The 22,328-nt window shown below is 39.2% G+C and overlaps 2 protein-coding genes across 3 annotated transcripts; one reads left to right on the top strand and one right to left on the bottom strand.

Annotated features, from left to right (window-relative positions):
• Window positions 1-271: 271 nt before the first annotated feature.
• Window positions 272-6,215, bottom strand: lins1 (lines homolog 1). The gene is made up of 6 exons (XM_085409600.1): window positions 5,845-6,215; window positions 5,681-5,770; window positions 4,214-4,346; window positions 3,342-3,932; window positions 1,968-2,151; window positions 272-1,708 (listed from the first exon to the last, which is right to left on the bottom strand). Exons 1-6 carry the CDS (start codon window positions 6,199-6,201, stop codon window positions 976-978), a joined length of 2,088 nt encoding a protein of 695 aa, XP_085265726.1. The 5' UTR covers window positions 6,202-6,215; the 3' UTR covers window positions 272-975.
• A 556-nt stretch (window positions 6,216-6,771) lies between these two features.
• Window positions 6,772-21,619, top strand: asb7 (ankyrin repeat and SOCS box containing 7). Of its 2 annotated transcripts, XM_085409614.1 has the most exons (5): window positions 6,772-7,013; window positions 7,696-7,792; window positions 12,697-12,950; window positions 14,952-15,557; window positions 19,489-21,619. In XM_085409614.1, the coding sequence occupies exons 3-5, from the start codon at window positions 12,710-12,712 to the stop codon at window positions 19,626-19,628; spliced, it is 987 nt and encodes a 328-aa protein (XP_085265740.1). In that variant the 5' UTR covers window positions 6,772-7,013; window positions 7,696-7,792; window positions 12,697-12,709; the 3' UTR covers window positions 19,629-21,619. The 2 variants fall into 2 exon arrangements, with proteins under 2 accessions (XP_085265740.1, XP_085265749.1); XM_085409623.1 differs by lacking the exon at window positions 7,696-7,792.
• The last annotated feature ends 709 nt before the right edge of the window (window positions 21,620-22,328 follow it).

Here is a 22,328-nt window from a genome sequence, read left to right on the forward strand (position 1 = left end):
CATCATTAGCAGCACACGTTCATCATTTCATTAGCAAGACACCCATTTGGTTGGACAAATATAAAAACAAAACATTAAAGGCAAGTTGTCAAAAATGAAATCTTAGCATAAAGGAATTCGTTAGTTGATTTGGGATCAAAAATTGTATTTTCACTTGTTTAAATGGGACATGTTTTGGCCAGAAGATAAATTGTGGCGGCTTTTGCATGGCTTAGCCATTTTAAGCTTATTTAAGGAAATGAGACAACAATTCTAAAATGAAAATAAAAAATTATATCTACTAGCAAATATGGGGTTTTATTCGTTCAGTGCAGCCAAAATAGCACAAAAATTTAAACTCGGAATGGCACAAAATGTGGTTCTCTTTGACAGCCATAATCGTAGAGCAAAACTGCTTTACAATAAAAAAAAATAGCAACTCTGGGAGTGAATGGTAAATGGACTTTAAGGCACTTTTCTATTCTATCTGTGCACTCAAAGCGCTTTATAAAAGCTGGGACAATTCCTGAGTCAGATCATTCTGTATCCAACATTTAGACCCTGATGAATGCATCTGTGAATAACTTTGGTATCTTTCAAACAAACTGGATCAGCCAGGGACCAAAACACCAAAACTTCCTGAGGTACATCCACCCCAGTGTGACATTAAAATTGCCTTCTGAGAATGCACTTAAAAGTCCTCTGCTGACACCCTATGGTATAGCTTCAGAAACAATTTGACGTTTTTTACTTAATGACATGATAATAGTAAGACATGGTAATATTTTTTAAAGACTGAGCACTAAATGTAACACTGTCAATGAAATAGCATTTGTACTTAGAAATATAAAACAATTAGTGAAACACAAAATGTAAATACAGATAAAGGGATGAATATTTATAATATCGACAATAATATTTTTATATGTGCAATAGCAGGAACAGGAAGTGCACACCACATCAGCAAACAAACAAAATCACTGAAACTAGTCATCCTCATGATTTACTGCATTGTGACAGGTGTGATTTCTGGTAACAGCTCTCTACTTGCGCTAGGAGCTTTAAGAGTGAAGAAGGGTTATATGGGAAGAGCTTCTTTGTGTGCAGCCTCGTTACCACCTCTCTAAGCTGTGACAAACAATGGACTGCTCTGACTGATATTTCACCAGTAAGCTGCCATGACAGAGATGCCATGTTTGCATGTGATGTTTCTTCACTCTGCAACACTGGCTGTAATAATCCTTCCGGTCTTGGACTCAGTAAAGCTGTTGACTTATATTGTTTCCCATTCAAGGCACAGACAGATTCCACTGTATTCTCAGAATCAGACTCATCAGAAGTATCATACTCTACAAGGCGAAGCTCTGAAGCCATACCTAGCCTTCCAGCTGGTGGAATAACACAGGAACCAGATTCTACTTTATCTGGCTCTCCTTTACATTTCAATGTTGACCTATCGGCGCCTAACTTCTTCTGCTGTGAAAGACAACAGTCTGACATAGTGATACGTCCACATGCTGCAGCGAAGCCCTGCCAATCATCTCGGAGGCATTTCAAGTACTGCACAAAGTACTCCAGGAAGCAGGTTTCAGCTGAGATCAGAAAGTCTAGGAGGATGCTATAGTCAAAGGACATGCTCTGAAGCAGAAGCACAAAGTGACAGTGAGGGTTAAAGCCAGATGCACAGGCCGTCTCCAGCACTGCAAATTCATCCATCCCAGACATCAGTCTAAAAATGAGAGAAAAATCTAATTAGAACATATCACGTAAACACTAACAGCTTATTTGAATTTTTCTCTTCTGGTAAAGTGAAAGACAGTGAAGTATCAGTAAACAGTGACAGAAACACACACATGTATATTTTAAATCTGAATACTTTTACATGTGTAGAAGTTATCTTTAAGCATCTTTAAAGATGGTAAACTAACATCAGGACCTCTTTACCATTATAGTTTTTATATCATACCCAAATCTGGTATCTGTTTTACCTGTAATGAAGAAATATGTAGAGCAGAGCTTTAGCTGCCTCCATCATGTCATCATCCTGTTCTCCAAACAGCATGCTGATCCAGCAGCAGAGATGAGTGACCTCTCTCTGTTTGAACCTGTACTGTCTCAGGAAGCCCCACAGACTCTGCATGTATGCATGAACCTCTGTTGCAGTCTTCACTTCTGTGTTGAGAAGATAATCATACGCCTAAGCCACAGCAGAAAGCATATAAAGGCTTTTAAGATCATTGGTAAACTTCCTGGGTGAAACCTGGCCTGTTTAGAGAAAGCGATTAAAGGTAAAGACCCGACAATAATACAAAGAAAACTGCAGCAATCAAACAACCTCCTTTGAGTAAACATTTGGCGACAGTGGAATGGAAAAACGAAACTCTTTTCAAAAAAAAAAAAAGTAAAAGTAAAGTGTAAAGTAAAGTGTGCGTGTTAGTCCCCCATGGGGAAATAGTTCCTCTGCATTTAACCCATTCACCCAGTGAAGCAGTGGGCAGCCACCAGTGCAGCGCCCGGGGAGCAGTGTGTAGGGACGGTACCTTGCTCAGGGGTACCTCAGGGTAGCCGTTCAGTGGAGTCGAACCCCCGACCTTCCGATCATGGGGCCACTACTCTACCTACTGAACTATCCCTGCCCATTGGAGGACATAAAGGACGAAACCACCGTCAGAAACTCCGCCAGGGAGGAGCAGCCATCTGCCGCATAACCAGGTGTGGGTGATGGCAGAGAGCCAGGACAAAAAACATTTTATTTATTGATATCTATTGTCCACCTGGCACTTCGAGCTTCTCTCCAATTTATCACACTCAGTTCAGATAAAATAATTACTGTGGGTGACTTAAACATAGATGCAGCTTCAACTCTGCATTTAATCTGTTATTGAACGGCTTCTCTCCAAATGTAAAAGGACCCACCCACCACTTCAATCACACTCTGGAGCTTGTTCTGACATATGGCATAGAAACTGAACATTTAACAGTTTTTCCTGAAAACCCTCTTTTGACTGATCATTTCTTAATAACTTTAGATTTACAATCATTGGCTACACAACATTTGAAATAGCAAATGTCATTTTCAAAGCATTTGTCATCCAGATTTTTGTCTTTGATTTGACTGGTCAGGGGAGAGAACAGACACTGAGTGAAAACATTCAGCATCTCTTTCATTGTTTTTCCACTGAATGTGCTGCTGAGATTTCTGAGTGAGGAAAAAAACCCAGTACTATCACAGTTATCAAAAAGAAGAGCTTCAAATGATTTGTTTTTAATTTAATTGGTTTAAAGTTCAGCAACATCTTTAATTGTACTCATGCAAAAATGATAGATCATCAACCACGCTGGTATTTCTTTTTAATTCTCACCTGATCCTGCAGCTGTTTGGATGCAAAGCTCTATGGACTTGAGAATAATGAGGCTGACAGCTCTCAGCATCATGCAATCCCAGTTCTGAATCTGATCTCCCAGAATGTGCCTGGTTCCTCCAAAGAAAGCGCCAGACTGCATTTGAATACTCAGTAACCAATTGTCAGAAGCTGCTTTTAACACAGTCCGAGCTAGAATGCTCATATCAGAGCTCCAGTTTCCACACGTCCTCCCTGACGCCACATCGCCTGAAATCCAGTCCTCTCCAGCCTTCTGGAGGATTGCTCTCTTTAGAAGAAGCAGCACTCTCTTTTTAACATAATACTCTGAGGAGCAGCAGATGTTTAGGAGGGCCAACGAGTGAAGGTGGGTTACTCTCTGACTCTTCAAACGGACACCAGCTCCACATACCAAACTAGAAGAAGTCAGCACCTCAAGCAGGTCTAGCAGTAGACATAATGATGTTCCCCAGTGTGAGCTTCTGGTAAAATCCACTGAATGCTGTGACATGTGTTTCTTCTCTTCAGGGAGCAGTTTTGAACATAGAACACTTAGAGTGAGGTCAAAACCTACCAGAAGTGTCATGAGCTCTAATGGAAGGAAAAAAAAGGCATTCAAAATGTGAGAGTAGACAAAATCAACCGTCATCCTGTAAGCATCATATCTGCCCATATCTTACCCCAAGGAGTTAGCCTAGCTACAGAACAAATGATTTCAATAAACTCATCTTTCAGTAAATTCATTTAAATGTTCAAAATCTTAAAATGTTCTGGCTGCAGTTTCTACAATTTTCTGTATTTTTGTTACCATTATAGCTTAGATATCGCGGATTTTGGACTCCTTGAAAATGAAAATTACTAACACCGTTTACCTCGATGAGCTCCTTTAAGAAGTTTTTTGGAGACTTCAGTCAGTGACCACAAACAGGCATCTAATTCAGCACCAGGCCACGGGTTCTGAAATGCTTGTTCACATTTCCTCTGCCAGGCAGGACTGATAAGTCCCTAAGAAATTTAAGCATACAAGCACTCAAATTCAATTTTAAACTGTCAAATCACAACAACAGTCACTTCAAGGTGCTCAATACTGAAAGGTAAAGACACTAAAATTTTACAGAGAAACCCTAACAGATAACCTCCTATGAGTAAGGACTTGGCAACAGTGGGGAGGAAAAACTCCCTTTCAACCTTCATTTTAAAAGGGAGTTCCTTTCCACTGTTGTCCAACCCGTCAGAACCAGGTCGCGGCAGCCATCTGCCATGACCAGTCGGGCGGGGGACCAGATAAAAGACATGCTGTGAAAGAGCCGTTGATGGTGAGTAAAAAAGGGTAAGAGAAGGAGAAACGCTCAGTGCATCTTGAGAGGACCCCAGCAGCCTAAGTCTACTGCTAAGTCCTACTAAGTGTGGATTCAAGGTCACACGATTCAGCCATAGCTGTAAGCTTTCAGAAAAAGGAAAGTCCTCAGCCTAATCTTAAAAGTAGAAAGGGTCTCTGTCTCCCAAATCCAAGCTGGAAGCTGGGTCCACAGACAAGGTGCCTGATACCTGAAGGTTCTGCCTCCCATACTACTTTTAAATATCCCAGTAACCACAAGTAAAGCTGCAATCTGAGAGCAAAGTGCTCCATTGGGGTGATATGGTACTATACATCTTCCTGATGGCCACAATAAATGATGTGGCTCTTTGTTGTTTCACCCTGGATAGTGCTTCTGACACTTGGTCTCCTTCCCTCCGCTCAGCGTACAGTCTCAGAGGGCTAGATGCATAAGTAAGAAGCTTCATTGTCTTGATGTCAGTGGATTTGATCTCCTCCTTTGGGTGTAGGTGGCGATTGCCTTGATCTTGTTCTTCCCATTCACCTACTTCTCAGGACCTGCCTTACTCGCTGGGTTGTTGTAGCTTTCCTAGTAGCCTTTTCATGGTTCCCAATTGGCTATTTTCAGTGTGTTGCCTTCTGATAGACCTTAGAGGATTGCAGTAACTACCTTTCCTCTCTTTTTTTACTATTAGGGTTCTGCTCATCTTGTGTAGCTCTATGAATTCCAGGTTCCATGTGTGAGGTTTTGAGTCATAGGCTTTCTTGTAAGTCCAGGTGGTGCACAGGCTGGCCAGTCTGGTCTTAGTCGTACAACCTACCAGTTGCTGAAGTTTTACCCTTTTACGTTATTTTAAACGTTGCTTTTTTCACCATTCTTAACATTACACACAATGAACAGTGTTGCATATTTTTTAATAGTATGTGATTTACAGTAGGTAGGCTAAAGCGCTTCGGTCATCTCAGAGACGGAAACAAAAAGTCGTTGCTGAAGACGAATCCCCAAAGAATGACTACTTACAGATTTGCAGATAAGGTAAAAAACACAGTTTGATGCCGTCTTTGCAGCCAGATGTGAGATAATGTGGTCCTCGGCTTGGAACCGCTTTACCTATGGAAAAGGTAATTAAATCAATTATTAAGATAACTTTACGTCTTTACTCCCTGAGCAGTGGTAGCACTTACAAGGTGCGTGATGAGATCCATGTCTTCAAGCAATACTTTTAGGACCTCCGCATAATAAAACCTAACGTCTGGATGCAGCCCCTGAGACGTCAGATTGGAAGAAACCCTCCCGAGGAAAGACATGCACATGCAAGTCAGCTCCGCACTGTTTTCACCGCAGTACTCTGAGGGGGAACCTTCTCTGCCTTTCCCGTGGACAGGTCCACAAAAGCCGGAATATATTACGCCCGCTACATCGGCAGCATTTTGGGGGGGATACGATCCCGCAAGAAAGCATCTGTACGCTTCTGTCAAACAGTTAAAAAGCCCTGTCATTACGGACAGGTCTTCGTCTTTACAACTCATATTGCCCTCCATTGCGCGGCTACTTCCGCGTGGATCTCCCACGTGATATACACGGAAGTACCCCTACAAAATACGTGAAGCATTACCAAAATAAAACAAAAAAGTCTAATAAATGAAAACACAACTTTATATTGTTGTTGTTGTTTTTACATTGTGGGGAATATATAATAGTGAATATAATACTAGCACTTTATTTACTACAATGACCATGGATTTATATAATGTGTCTAGTTTCAGAAAGTTCATTCTGTCAAACTGGACGTTTTCTGTAGGAGAAAGGTTTCTTCATCCAAACCACTCCTTTAATCTCAGCTGACTGCAGAATAATGATGGAAACTAGCTCCACTGACTAACAATGGGCCGTGAGGTTAGTTTTATGATCATTAATCTGCAAATTGATTAATCAGAATAGCATCATCATATATGCACGTTTCCTTGCCTTTCTGATTTATTTTAAATTAATTGCATCCTAAAATACAGTTTCATACGTCTGCTTTGCAAATGGTAGTTCTTGACGTGCTTGGGGCTGTGGAAATTATACTTATATTGTGAAAGTCTGCAGACGGAAGTGTTATTGTTTTTGCTGATGGAGTCACGCTGGTGAAGCTCTTCGCAGACACTCTTTGATTAAGTCTTAGTGTTGAACAGTTAGATTATTCTTGTCATTACCTACAAAGATATGGATAAAAGTTTGACACTAGCTTCTTTGTTTGGTATTGTATTTGTGCTGAAAGTAACGGAATAATGCAGCTTTGACAACTTCAATCGTTCCGTATACCTGAAAGCTGATTGGCTCAGTTACACGTCGGTTCAGCGTCTGACAAGTAAGTCTTTGTTTTATAGAGCTGCTGTTTTGTCAATAAAGGCGTAGAATTCCTTTTAATATCCACACGCGCTGTGTTTGGGGGTTTATTTCTACCCAATTATAATAGTGTAAAAAGTCAAATGAAGCCAAATAAAATTAAAAACGAGCGAATGAGTTTGTTAGCTTTCTGGCTAACTAGCTTCAGCTAACCTTCTAAGAACGTACAGCCGTAGACCATGGGTTATTCTAAAAGGATCTACTGTCGTTACACTTTCTGGGGTGGTGGAAACGAGCTATCTTCACCGCCGAGCTTTTGTAAGTTATATCTGTATACTTGTGCGTGCTTTGTATTATTGGTCATGTTAGCAAATAAAGCCACGGTGATGTCTATTGTTTATCACAAACGAGTTAAACTAACGAGCCAAACTTTTAAGGTAATGACAGTTACGTTTTCATTCATTTGCAAAGTTTTCCCAGGTTGGCTAAAAAATAGTGTAATTAGTAAGTTTACCTTTGGGTAGTGTATATGCATATCATTATTTTTTTTGTATTTAACTCTCTGGTTGTTACTATTGTTTGGCTGTTGTGGTTTTCAGCAATAAATGGGGTGTATCCATAATCAATTGACTCTGTCCGTTAGCGTTCACAATACTCTTCATTGCCTCTAATCTCTTTTTGATGACTGTGTTTGTGTGCCACAGGGAAACAAATTCTCAGTTCTTCACAGTGTGCACCAGTACATCTGCAAAGCAGCTCTGATATGACTAAAAGAAGCCTATCTCTTCAGCTGGTCCAAAGGTACATTTTAATATCTAAAACATTAGCTTTTGTTTCTTTTCTTTTAACATCAACATAATTTCTCCCAACAAGGAAACCAAAAAAACTTGCTAGACCTCTTCATCAAGTAATGGTTAAGCCTTTGTTAGCTGAAGCAAAAAAGTGACTGTCTCTGAAATTCCACTGTTGTGCCTGAACATACGTCAAACATGTACATTTTCAGATAACTTCATTTATAATTACATTTTTGGGGGGAATATATACAACTTTTATAGTTTTGCCTCTATATTATTTAAATTCCAAGTTTTCTGCTTTTTATTCAGTAAGACTGAATTAAAGAAAATTAATAAATTATAGTTTTTACTCCTAAGTTCTGAATGTCGTGGAGTAAAGATTTGTTTGCTGCTTTATACATTATTTGTGCAATTCTGAGATCAACCAAATTTTCAAACTGTTAATAATTTAATAAAAAAATGATTTGATGGTCTTTTGAAGTGTAGCTCAGGTGGTAGAGCACCTGCTAATCAGAAGGTTGGTAGTTCAATCCTCGTCTCTCCAGTCTGCGTGCCAAATATCCTTGGGCAAGATGCATCCGTCAGTGAATGCGTGTAAATGTTAGATAGGAATATTAGATAGAAACAGTACAGTATGCTTGTGTGAATGAGGCAAGTTTTGTAAAGCATTTTGAGTGCTCAGAGTAGAAAAGCACTATATAAGAACCAGTCCGTTTACCATCTATACTCCACCACTCTGGATTTTAAGTCAAATGTGTTCAAGTGCAGACTTTGAGCTTTAAGTCAGTGTTTTTTCAGAGTTTGGATTAACTGCTGAGAAATTTAGGGTGATGGAGGGGCTGGAGCCTATCCTAGCTGCAGTACAGTAAGAAGCGGCTTACACCCTTTTCTTGTAGTCCCCTGTTTTTAGCTGCTCAAAATTAACTGGACAGTTGACTCCAAAGCAGTTTCATTGCCAGATGGGGCTTGTTTCCTTGCTATGTCATCACAAATGAAGCAGATGCCTGAAGTTGACTCATAGAGCTGATTTTGTATTTGTAGTTTTGCATTTTTGAATAGAAGTCTCAGACAGATGGCAGTGCACACAAGGTACACCATCACTAGGCTGGGAAAAAAACCCACAATAAACCAGAGAGAGATGGTAAGAAATTTGGCAGTGGCCAGTGGCAGTGGTACATCCTTAAAAACAATTAGTGCACTAGCCAGCCAACACCGAAAGACCATAGCAGACAACTAATGTGCCAGAGTTATTTCTGTAACAACATTGTTCACAATATTTCATCAAAAACACTCTACATGTGTATCAGTGTCGACATCTAGAATTTGGAGACCCCATCAATGTACACTGTATCAATACACATCATCAGTGTTAATACAGAACAATTTGCAGACTACTCGTTACACTCAAGAACAAGAAGATCACATTCAACTTTGTCAGAATCAGCTGGAAAGAAGCTGTATTTTTAGACTCATAAAACAAAGATTAACTTTAACCAGAGCGATGGGGAAAGTATTGAGAAGCAGGAAAGCAGCTCAAGATCAGATGGGCTCCTTTCCCATTAGTACCTGCTCGGTTTGATTCGCCACGACTCGAATTGGATTAACTGGTTTTCCATTATAATAGGGTACCACCTAATGTGCGTTTTCATTGTCATAGCAACGCGTCCAAGTGTCCTGTGACGTAATTAATATGCAACACAAACACTACAACAAAGGTGGGTGTCGAGGCAAGAATACACCTCGTGCTCAGTCTGTCGCTTTTCGGCAGACTCTGGGACCACGGCATTGTTTTTTCAGGCAGAGCGGTGTAGAGATTTTTGAAGGGGCGGGTACTGAAAGTTAAAAAGGGGCACATGGGACCAGGGTGAATAACAACAACCCGCATTCTTCAAAAATCTAATATGGATTCACATCATTTTATATCACTGTTATCAGGCGGGGACAAGGCAAAGCAAAGGTAGCCTATTTCTTACCCGATGGGTACAATGTTGCTGTTGAGGTGTTGCTGCTGCTCCTGATAGTACTGGAGGGCAGGGCTGTGTTGATCTGACACTGTAGACTAGAGCAGGGCGATATGGCCAAAAATATTTATCACGATATATATTTGAAAATTTACGATAACGATATAACTGACGATATAATTGATGCAAGACAAAATACAACTGCCCGGGGCTGTTGATGGGTCTGTATGCAATGATGGGCGTAGCTGCGGGAAGTTTATTGTTTTTTTTTGTTGATGAGTGAGTATAGGGGTGGGATTTAATAAGTTTTCTTCGTCCCACTCCTTTTTCAGGCAAGTTTTGTTTTTTGTTTTGTGTATTTTATGTTCAATATAGGTATTTGTTGTGCCTGAAAATGAATAAATAAATGAAATGAATGAAATGAACATTACTAGCGCAAAAAGACAACCTTCCATTTATTTTCACTTAAACAAGAAGCTGGTTTTTATGTACATTAAAGCTTTATAAAAATTTAACAGTGCAAATGCAAATTCCTTGCTGAAAGTTTAACCAAAAGGCATTTCCACTAGAAATGGGCTGACATATCCTGAGCATAACCGTGTATAATATCCACTGAAGTTAAAAAGAGGTGCTTTGCAACATTAAACTGCAGTGTGCAGTACGCATTTTTCGGACCATAAGGTGCACGGGATTATAAGGCACATTAAGCGAAACAAAGCAGTCAGATAAATCAAACTTTATTAAACTCATTCTTCTTGCTTCCTCCACTTCTGTACCATTGATTCATTAATGTTGAATTCTCTGGCAGCTGCTCTATTCCCATGTTGTTGCAGTATATTAATGACTAACCTCGTATTGTGGATGGATTATCTCAGTTGTTCTCCTGACTGAAGTTTGGTCCGTTTACAGCACCCTGCCATGCGATTGCATTTGTCTCTAACCATGAAGAACCTTCACGTTAACTTTTATAAGTGGAAAAGTGTTAGTGTTCATCCTCCAGCTTCACTGTTTATGTTATGCTAACATAGCTGTGTCGCTAGCGATCACGTAGCACATCATTATATAGCAGCTAGCCCAACTTCAGTAACCCTACAAACGTCACTGCTGTTTAGTTTCCTGTCTTCATTTATGTTGGAAGTGATAGCAGAGCTGTACGTTTGATTTTTTTCAGAAATCTCTCAGTCAGAACATGCTATATCATGCTTAGGTAACTAGCGAAACTAGCGAGCTAACTTCCGCTAGCTTCCTGCTAACTTCTAACTCCGTTAAATGTAATAACTTTTGTTTTCATGGATGCCTGGAAGTTAAACTTCATAGTTACACCTGGTAAAGCAGCAATGCTGATCGTTTTATTAAAGATGAAAGAATTTAGACAGTTTTTAACTCTCAGTGATGCTGCAGTGTTGTTTGACCTGAAGATACGGAGTTTAGGACCCAGATCACTCCCAGATTTAAGAGCATCTTAGTCCGACAATAACGACGGCTGCTTGTATGTTCTGCAAAAAAATGTGCTTTGTCGTGTATCTGACGGACAAACACCAAACCAGTTCCACATCACGGAAGTTGCACCATTTTTACAAACCAGTTCTGGTTCATCTGTTTCACTCAACAATCGGCCATGTGCGTATGAAAACAAAGGCACTGCGCATGCGCGTTTTACTCATATTCTATCGCGATATTTCATTTTCCTATCGTTGCCTAACATTATACCGGTATTACCGTGAACGGTATAATATGGCCCAGCCCTACTGTAGACATTTAAAAAGTCTGTAGGAGAGCTGGTAGCTGATTAAACAAGTGTTGTGAGATAATAATGAAATGCAAAGATTGGTGACAGTGCTTGGAACCATAAGGCAACAGATTACACAAGCTGTGGGAAATAAACCAGGCTCTGCCTCTGAATCACTCTTTGCCTCTCTTCCTCCTTGCATTGCCTCATCTCACCTATCCCTGTCCACTTGCTGTCCTTCTGAGAACAAGGCACAACTTGCAATTGCATTTAACTATCCACACTTAACAAATCCCATGATGCTTTGAGTATTTCTTCTTCATGTGTTAATAGACCTCTCTGCTTTGAGTCATACTTGTTATTAATCTCTTCCACAGCATGTCTTTTATCCTGTCTTCCTTCTATCTCCCTAACTGGTTACGGCAGATGCCCCGCCCCTCCCAGAGCCTGGTTCTGCCGGAGGGTTCTTCCTGTTAAAAAAAAAAAAGAGTTTTTCCTTCCGCACTCATGTGGTTGAAAAAAACATTTGATTCTGGAGGTTATTTAAACATATCATGAGATATAGATATTAGATTTTCCTCATCACTCAGCCCTCGATCAAATAATGAGCTTCCTCAATATTTGAGGAAGCTCATTATTAATGTTAACCCTTAAAAACTCCTGAACATCATTAGTACACCATTTCAGTATTATTTTGATTCCTATTCTTATGCTTAAAATGACTTAACATTTTGATTTTGATTTTTTTTTAAGATATTTTTTTAATGCACCACCTGTGTGTGCTTGATTTGTGTGTTTTGTCAGCCATTTATGTCCATTCAAGTCTGTCAGATCTACAATGAACTGCTTAAACTGTAGATCTTTGTTGCACTGAGGCGGTAGGCAGACTTCATTCACATACTTGAAAAATGGCAAAAAATCATATTTTTCATGGTTGGATATTAACAGGGTTCCAAGTTGAGCTTCAGCATGCAACAAGAAGAAATGGGAGTGAGGCCAAAAAATTTTTGATCATGCAATTTATTGAAAACAACACTTAAACTGACACAGGCTCTTAGGCCACTTCTATCACCAAGTAATGCGTTACTACTTTTTCAATTTTAGTGTTGTCTTTTCAGATTAAAAGCCACGGCCATAAGTCTGAACTTAATTTCAGTCATGCTTAATGTACCATCTGAATCTGAATATATTTACTGATTTTTATTTATTTATTTTAAACAGAGCTTAGGTACAGATGAAAATTACCATTCCGAAATGTGACAGGATGTTGAACCACCACTGCAGAAGGAACCCTGAGCTTCATGAAGAGCTGCAGATCCAGGCTGCAGTGGCAGCAGGGGATGTATACACTGTTAGGAGAATGCTGGAGCAAGGATACTCGCCAAAGATCCGCGATGCCAATGGCTGGACACTGCTTCACTTCTCAGCAGCCAAGGGAAAAGAGAGATGTGTTCGAGTTTTCCTGGAGCATGGAGGTCAGACCCCCAACCCCACGACCTGAAAATGTTTTTGCTGTTAATGCTACAGGGCATTGTGTTACTAAAAAGTGGGCATTTATTCAGCTATGTTAGGTGAAATTTGAAAAGAAGTCACTTCTATAGCATTCAGATAAATATCCCTTAAACACTTAAAAAATGTTTAAGTGTCCCAAATCCCAAAAGTTCATTCTTTTCATCTTGACTCATCGTTCTCAATGGGAGAAAAGTTTTTTCACTCACCCATGTCCAGATGAACAGAATCCACGTTTGGGATATTATTCATATGACTTAAGATTCATCCAGATACCATTTTGTCACCCCAGAATATGATTATTATCGTGCATCTTCTGTTAGAATCAGAAAAACCATGGACATACACTCTGGAGATGACGGGCTAGCGCATCCAAATCAGATGACTGATTTAAGATAACATAGCAGCAGTGAGTCTCATACACAGAGTCAAGGTGTGCCCCAATTCAGGCCCCGCATCCTTCAAAAAACTACCTGGTCTGCATAGGCCAGGTGCTTTAAAGGCCAGAAGTGCAAGGCTGTTAAATGGGTTGGGTTGCCTAGCAACCATGCTTTTTCAAATGTTAGAAGTTGGCAGGGCAGTGTATATTTTGTAATGGGTGATAGGTCATGTATAGAACTTAAAAAAAATAAAACAATTGGAAAAAACATGGCAGAAAATGCTGAAAAAGAAACCCACCACACTAATAAAATAATTAGAAAAGTGTCCAACAAAACATCAGTTTTCTGCACAACTCCACTGCACACGCTCACTCTCTCAACCTTTGCATTCCTGGGGCTGCTGTGATGCAGTGCTTCGGATTAATGTAATGACTCTTAATATCACTGAAAAGCGCAGAGTTGCTGCTTTCAAGAGCGGTTGCCATTTTTCAGATTGCCCACATCATTCAAGAGTTGCAGTAGTTTAAAGAAACGTTGCCACCAGTGTAGCCCTAACCTGTTAGGGTTAAAGGGTTAAACCTTTCTAGCGGTCCTTTACAAAGGGAGAACAGTCTTTATATTCTCTCCTGTTCTCCTCTCCATCTCTCATCTGGCACCAGCGAGCTCTTTTTCCTCTTACACTGCTGAATTTGTCCTGGTGTATCATCGGGGTGGAGAGAACAATCTCACCAGTTCTCCCTCAAAGTTGGTTCCTCACTCTGTCCTAACTCGTGCATAAAATGGACTGTTATAATTGGTCAGAATTAGCCTGTGAAAATAAATCTTACCTTTTTTATAAAGAAGGAGAACATTTATTTTCTTCATTTAATTATATATTTTTAAATTAATTAAAAATAAAACCTTGTTAGGAATTGTGCTGGGCTTGTCTGCATTACTGTTTGACTGAATATTGTTTAAGATGTGGCAATATCCAAATTGGCCAGCAGGGGTCACTGTGGAGATGGGTTTGATATTGTTTCAAAACCAGTACAATTCCAGCACAAATGCTTCAAATGTTTCAGTGTTTTACGAAGCTTCAGTTTGCCCATAACTAAACATTTAAATTGCTACATGAATAAGTCAGGTAAAACCCTGTTGCTACTTTTAAAAGTTGACTGTTTGGCCACTCCACTTAAGCCGTCTGCCATTATCTTTGAAAGATTTCCCATTGCCACCACCGCGCTATGACAGAATCAGCTTTTTGGGCAGTGAGGTATTGGTTCAGCTACTAGTTAGCTAACATACACTAATGTAAACCTATTAGCTGCAACCCAACCAACATGTTCTCAAAACTTTAACTTTGAACACTTATTTTCTAAATGCAACTTCACAGACTGTTAAATCTGTCAGTTTCTGAGAGCAGGGCTTCGTGTTTCATGTCCACTTAAAGTATAACAGTCTAGCAGGAATGCACTGTAAATACGAATTGATGAAAAATTCTTTCTAGCAGATTATTCTTGGACTGTACTATCTTGGCTTATCATAAATCCTATAATATGAAGCGTCTGCTGCATTTAACTCTTCTTTTCTTTTCACTCGTCTGTACAGCTGACCCCACAGTGAAGGACTTTATTGGTGGCTTCACCGCACTTCACTATGCAGCAATGCATGGCAGAGCACGCATTGCCCGACTGATGCTGGAGTCAGAGTTTCGAAGTGACATTATAAATGCAAAAAGTAACGATGGCTGGACGCCGCTGCATGTGGCCGCCCACTATGGTCGAGACTCATTCGTGCGGCTGCTGCTCGAGTTCAAGGCCGAGGTAGACCCTCTGAGCGACAAAGGAACCACGCCACTACAGCTTGCCATAATCCGCGAGCGCTCCAGCTGTGTACGGATCCTCCTTGACCACAGCGCCAACATTGACATTCAAAATGGCTTCCTGCTACGCTATGCTGTCATCAAAGGCAATCACTCATACTGCCGCATGTTCCTGCAGAGGGGAGCGGACACTAATCTTGGACGCCTTGAAGATGGCCAAACTCCCTTACATTTGTCAGCTCTAAGGGATGATGTGTTGTGTGCCCAGATGCTCTACACGTATGGAGCAGATACCAATACTAGGAATTACGAGGGCCAGACTCCGGTGGCTGTGTCTGTCAGCATGTCAGGGATTAGCCGGCCTTGTCTGGATTTCCTGCAGAAGGTCACAAGTGAGTAACACACTCTTTGTCATATAAGTCCGGTGGCATTGTGAAGAATATGCCAATGTTGTGTTTGTTGCATAAAGGAGGAAAAAGTAAATATTCTTAACTATGAAAGAAAATTAGGGGTGAAGGAAAGAAAATTGCTACAACATAGTATTGCAATATTCTGCCTGTTTCATTTTGTGCAACAAATATAGATATAGCATTCAGTATCAATATTTGGGATACCAAAATATTTCTTTATATCATTAAATAAAACAATGGGTTATCTCATGCAGCACCATCCTGAAGTTAGCTATGCAAACTTAGACTACCAGTCAAAAGTTTTAGAACACCCCAATTTTTCCAGTTATTGCAATTCAACTCATCCAGGTCCAATGAATAGCTTGCAATGGAACAAAAGTAAGTGGTGAACTGCCAGAGTTTTGGGTTGTTTGTTTGTTTTTCTTAAAGGAAAAAAAAGGTAAGGTTGAAAACCGACTCGACAGCGTACAAAACATGTCAGCATGTTTTACACTACTAGATATGCAGATTTTGTTACTCTGGGTTTTTTCTTCTGAAGGCCCAAAATGACTATAGTACTGTGGTGAAATGGCTCATCAGTGTTGTCTATACATTAATCAACTGGCTCATGGCACGTGCATTTAATCTCTGATTTATCTCCTTTTTATGGTTGTGCTCTAGTCTTGAGATCATTCTGGGCTCTGGAGTTGTGTGTTTGGGGTCAGTATATTTCAGCAACTTTGTAAAGTCTCTGCCTTTCCCTTTTTACATACGTACAAGGAGGTGGGGGTTAGAGCTGGGCGATAGAACGATAACGATATGTATCGCGATATAACTTTTACTCGATAGAGAAATTAAGCTATCGCGATAGACCTCGCTGCTCTTGTCCTCTTAAAAAAAAAAAAAAAAAAAAAAAAAAAAAAAAAAAAGATCAGCCAATCCAAATTAAGTAGCGCAGAGCCGAACCAATCACAGCCGCAGCGTCACATCGCGTGACTTGTAACGTACAGCACAAGTGCCAAGCCACACGTGTGTTTGTTTGGGAAGCAGCCAGCGGGTAATGGAGGAAATGAGTGTGACCGAAGAGAAAACAGATGATGGTTCCAATGCCGGAGAGATTGTCGAACGGAAGAGCCATAGAAGTTCCGTAGTGTGAAGGTATTTCAGCTATTTCAAGTCTGACAAAAAACAGAGTAGCGTGCACTGTAAATTGTGCCGAAAGCAAGTCTGGAAATACAATAAACTGGTGCATGCGTCACACTGTGCGCCACGTTATTGTTTCGGTGAAATGAATTTCTACAATACTGTTACTGTTAATTCTACTCTCTGCAGTGTTTAAATGCTTACATATACACACAGTTACTGTCCGTCCACACATACGACTCTGTTCTGCTTCTATGCCCCAGCTTTGTTTACTTTTTCCCACCGAGGCTTCTAGACTTCTGATTGGCCAACATTTCTGCACGGTTAGGAATCTAGCGCCACCTGCTGCTTTGGCATGTTCATAGCAGCGTTTTCCTTCATTTCTGCCTTTATGTGTGGACGGGATTATTTTTTAAAACGAAAACGGAAAATCTCCGTTTTCAAAAATACCCGTGTACATGTGGACGTAGCCTCAGTCTCTGACTGGAAGCGCTAATTCGTCATTCGGCTTTTGTCAGACTAAAGTAACTGTTACAACTGTTTGAAAAGCTAAGCTATACAACAAGGAGAGATTGAGAATTTCCTTTTAGTTCTCAGTTTATTTGATATTGACAAAAGTTAGTCAGTTTTGTCTGTTCTTCTGTAAAACAAACTAAGATTTATTTTTAGAATTAATATTTTGTTTCTAAGTGGAATTGACAAATTAGGCTGTTTCGTTTGTTCTATTTTGAAACTTAAACGCTTTAGCGGCTGCCTTTTGTGTAGTTTGCAATATTTGCCTTTATTTATCTGAAAAAGTCTCATGTTCCTTAAGTACATCTACCCTGTTGAACTTATTATGGGAAATAAATATTTAAAAACAAGCTGCTGATTATTTCACATTTTACTTGTGAGCAACGGCACATTTAAATCTTACAAATATAGTTATTTGGCTTATATCGTGATAGATATCGTTATCGCCTGAAATGAAAAAAACATATCGTGATATGAAAAAATCTCATATCGCCCAGCTCTAGTGGGGGTTACAGGAAAGGAGACACAAATTGTACTTAAATAATTTTAAGTAACAAATAAGTGATATTCAGAACAGTTTCATGAATTTTAAGTGGGTAGTGCATAATTTTATGGTAATTTTCCAGGAAAACCAACAATGTTTCCCCATCAGCTGATGTGATCAGTGCCATTTTATGCAATTAAAAATGTTTTTCTTCCCAAGCGTATCCAGACAATTTACAACATAACAGCACGCTACATGCACATCATACCACAAACATAGCTAAGTTTCTTACCGAAGCATGATCAGGAATCAGTAATTGTCAAGTCTGGACCACGTTTTTTTTTTTTTATTCAGAACTGCCTTTAGATTCAGCAAGGTTCCCAAAACATTCCTCAGTCATTGTTTCACCATACTGACACAATAGCATTACACAGTTTCTGCAGACTTGTCCTCTGCAAATCCTTCTATTCCACCACACCACAGAGGGCTGTTGGACTTGGTGAAAGAACCAATTTGAGGTTATTTAATATTTGAAAACATCCAACACTAGGGCTGTTCGATATAACGATATAAAAACGTCTGTCGTTTCATTTTAAGCTATCGTTTGTTTCGTGGTGTCGCAAAATAAACTGTTTACGGCAATATTTTTTCATGGTTCTTATGTCACTGTAGTGGCTGTATTCATTCCTTAAAGTTCTCTCTTTCTCTTATATTTAATAAAACCACACTACTGACAGACATGTTTTTACATGCTGTCGTTAGCAACAATTATGGTAAAAACCATCACGTGGCTCCACTGTCCGCTGGTTTGTTTTCCACGTAAACCTTTCACAATAAAGCTTAAGAGCCTGTTGAGACTTTTCAAAATAAACTGAATCATGTGAATGAGTATGCAGAGTTTACAAATGAGAAGCAAAAAAGAGCCGTCAGGTGCTAAAAAAAATAAACCTTAGACTCAAACGTTAGAACAGGCTTTCCCCCGCAGCACGCCGTGTAATAAATACTCACAAAGAAAACGGCGCCGTTACAACTTATGTCTAAAAATGTGTCGTTTCATGCATCGGTTAAAACACTCGACTCCAGCTACATGACGCGCAGCTGGAAACACTTCATGCAAGACGAGCTGCCCGAGATTCACAGAATTTACAGCAAATGTTAAATGTTTGTGATTTATATCGTTATCGGACGATAGATGTCTTATATCGGGACATGAGGTTTTGGTCATATCGCACAGCCCTATCCAACACCAACAAGGTATTTTCACACCGAGAACTGCTAGCTTCTCTTTTTTTAGGCCATTCTCTGTAAACCTGAGAGATGGTTGTGTGGCAGATGAACAACCATGCCATATCCAGTTATTTGAATGACCTTTCTTCCCTATTCTAACCCTTTGTTTGACTCAGTCGGCTGTTTTGACCGTGTGTGAGGGGTTTTTTTCTTTTGCAGAGTGTATTGATTTCCAGAAAAAGAAAATTTGATAATATTATTAATATTATGTTATGTGCACCTTCACCCTGATTGATTATCTAACTTTCCTCTCAATTTTATTGTTTTTATTTTATGCTTGGAATGCAGTAGGATGCAAACACTGCTGTGAGATAAAGTAGAATTAAAACTCGAAGTGTTGCACTAATGGGGGCATGTGAGCACTGTCACTGTATTAATTGTTAAATAACGAGACATCTACTCTTGCTAATAATTTTGCTCAGAGTTGATATTTCTTGCTCTGTTTCTGTCATGTTACTGGGAGTCAATGATAGTCATGTGTAGTCATTGTTTCTATTCTTCTTTCAGGACAACCTCGGACTCTACAAGATTTGTGTCGAATAAAAATCCGTCACTGTATTGGCCTTCAAAGCTTGAAATTCTTGGAGGATCTACCACTTGCAAAGGTTATGAAAGACTATTTAAAACACAAGTTTGACACTGTGTGAAGCAATAACACAAGAATAGGAGAGATGACAAATCTCTTAAGAGACTATGCAATCATCCTCATCTGAAAGGAAAGGTACAGAAACCAATTGTGAACTTGTCCACAGGGCTTTTTCTTCACCTAGTTCTCAGTGCATTAAAACATTTTCCCCACTTTTATTCAAACTTTTTACAATAAGAAAAGTTGCCCAAGAATGGAAATGGATACACCTCAAGTTTGTTTGTTTTTTGTGGTTTTGTAGAAAAGAGAAACCTCGTTTGACTGCAGAAAACATTCTTGCTGCACTTAGGATTTTTACTCTTCATTTTCTTTTTGTAAATGTGCATGATGCTATTCTCCATGGGTATACTCAAAGTGTATTGATTGTCATTTTGTTTCTCATTAAACCTTGTTTAAAACAAAGTGCTTCAATGATTATGATTTCAAAATGATAATGATTTCAAAAATGCTATGAATGCTAATTATAATTGTTAAAGAAGCAAACAACAAATTCTCCAGTGCGCTCCCTGATTTGTTTTACTGCACAATATTGAGCCTGAATCCAAAAGGCACTGCATTTACATTTCTGAATCGCTCCTTACAACAGGCCTGTCTCAGCTGTATTCCTCACATTGATGAAAGGTGTGTTTGAAAGGAGTAAGAAAAGATATGGAGCTTTAGGTGGGCAGGAAATACAGATTCTGTGTTATAGCTAACAGCATCGTGTCAGTAGCCACCTGTAGAATACTACTATACAAACATGAAAACAAGTTGTAAATTATTCCAAACAATTAAACAAACTTTCATACCAGCTAGTTTTTTGTTTGCTTGTCCAACCAGATTGAGGTTCATTTTAAAATAAATTGAAAGGTTTCAAGCTTCTACTGGATGCTGTGACAAAAGCAGCAAGAATATGTTTTTATTACATTTAGTGCAGCATTGCTTTTTTGTCATGGACAACAATAGACTATGCAGACATATTTTGACTTTATTATGACACAACAATATACCCAGTATAGACTTTTGCAACCGAGGTTAACGCTTGAAACTCTGTCACTTAAAAGGTGGGCTCTCAGTTTCTGTGCCATATGTAGTTATTGAGCGTGTTTCAAATGTGACATTCATAGCATTACTGGTTTGATCAATCTGTTCTAGTGACAACATCCTGTCATTCCAGCATAAGTCACAATTACATAACTGTTAATCATGGCTAGATTCAGACATCGTGTGTCTGGTAGAACAAGGTTACATTAAGATATTTGATGGCTTGTCAGAATTGGCAGTGTAACCACCTTTTCAAGTTGAGTTCTCTGCTGTTGTCATGTCTTTGTGTTGTCTGTATTTTATTCAGCAAATACAAAACTATCCTGCCCCACTCATTGCACACGAGCACTGAGAAAGGATGATCTCTGTTCTACATCGGGCAAAGTAAATATGCACAGACCAGCGTCTCAATCAGTGTAAATTAGAAGCAGGATTTATAAGACAAATGCTGTCTTTGTGATAAAACTCACAAGAGGCCTACAAAGTCATAATCTGTTACTGTGACAGCATCCAGTTTTCTTTGTTACGTATTGACACCAATATGTAAAATTGAAATTGCCTAATTTAAAAAGAGCCGTGAGGCTGCTTATTTAAGCATGAGGTCAATCTTTCACATGTTAATGGGGAAAAGTTTTCATGGAAGCAAGAATAATAAAGTCCTGAATTAGTAACATGGATATACAATCACTAGAAGCTAAGATCAGTGTAAATATGTGACATGAACAAGAGATATTTTTTGGAGAATTTATTTAAACAATGATCTCTAAATGTATTTAAAGTTTGGAAAGTATTGTGATCTGTTTGTTGTGACTCATGTTTCTTTTGTGCAAATACATGAAACGTTTGGAATCAGTGTGTTTGATTTCTATTGCAGAAATGCTTTCTTAAAATTAAAAAACTTGCAGTTAAGTGTTCTGGGAGAGATACTGTGAATCTTTTTTTTTACTTATTACAAAATAAAATGCAGGATTTGGCGTTGAAACAGTGCAGCTAAGATTTTTCCTTTGTCTTGCATGGTGGAATTCTGTTTCCCAAAATGTTACATTTACAAATCAAGTCATCTGCAATGACGTCAGTATTATTTTCATATTTAAATTTTGCATGTTTGTCTTTTAGGAAAAATGCTGATTTTGAAACACCAGCTTTCTACAGGGGCTGGTCATAAAATTAGAATATCATCAAAAAGTTGATTTATTTCACCAATTCCATTCAAAAAGTGAAAGTTGTATAACGTGTACATTCGGTCCGCACAGGCTGACATATTTCAAGTGTTTATTTCTTTGTATTTTGATGATTATAACTGACAACTAATGAAAACTGCAAATTCAGTATCTCAGAAAATTAGAATATTGTGAAAAGGTTCAATATTGAATCAGCTAATTAACTCAAAACACTTGCAAAGGCCTTTAAATTGTCTCTCATTCTAGTTCTATAGCCTACACAATCATGGGGAAGACTGCTGTCCTGACTGTAGTCCAAAAGAAGGCAATTGACACCTTGCACACAGATGGCAAGACACAAAAGGTCGTTGCAAAATTGGCTGGCTGTTCACAGAGCTCTGTGTCCAAGCACATTAACAGAGACGTGAAGGGAAAGAAAAGATTTGGTAGAAAAAAGTGTGCAAGCAATAGGGATAACAGCACCCTGGAGAGGATTGTGAAAAAAACCCATTCAAAAA

Source organism: Rhamphochromis longiceps, linkage group LG1, assembly GCF_057381845.1.
Source record: "Rhamphochromis longiceps isolate RC_006_pf linkage group LG1, R_longiceps_female_GT1.1, whole genome shotgun sequence".
Classification (NCBI taxonomy): Eukaryota; Metazoa; Chordata; class Actinopteri; order Cichliformes; family Cichlidae; genus Rhamphochromis; species Rhamphochromis longiceps.

Coding starts and splice junctions, on each gene's coding strand:
- lins1 (XM_085409600.1), bottom strand. CDS start 6,201: ATGGAGGGCAATATGAGTTGTAAAGACGAAGACCTGTCCGTAATGACA. Junction 4,347..5,680: donor TTTACCTTATCTGCAAATCT/GTAAGTAGTCAT, acceptor TAAATTTCTTAG/GGACTTATCAGTCCTGCCTG. Junction 2,152..3,341: donor CCAAACAGCTGCAGGATCAG/GTGAGAATTAAA, acceptor TTCTCAACACAG/AAGTGAAGACTGCAACAGAG.
- asb7 (XM_085409614.1), top strand. CDS start 12,710: ATGAAAATTACCATTCCGAAATGTGACAGGATGTTGAACCACCACTGC. Junction 12,951..14,951: donor AGTTTTCCTGGAGCATGGAG/GTCAGACCCCCA, acceptor TCGTCTGTACAG/CTGACCCCACAGTGAAGGAC. Junction 15,558..19,488: donor TTTCCTGCAGAAGGTCACAA/GTGAGTAACACA, acceptor TTCTTCTTTCAG/GACAACCTCGGACTCTACAA.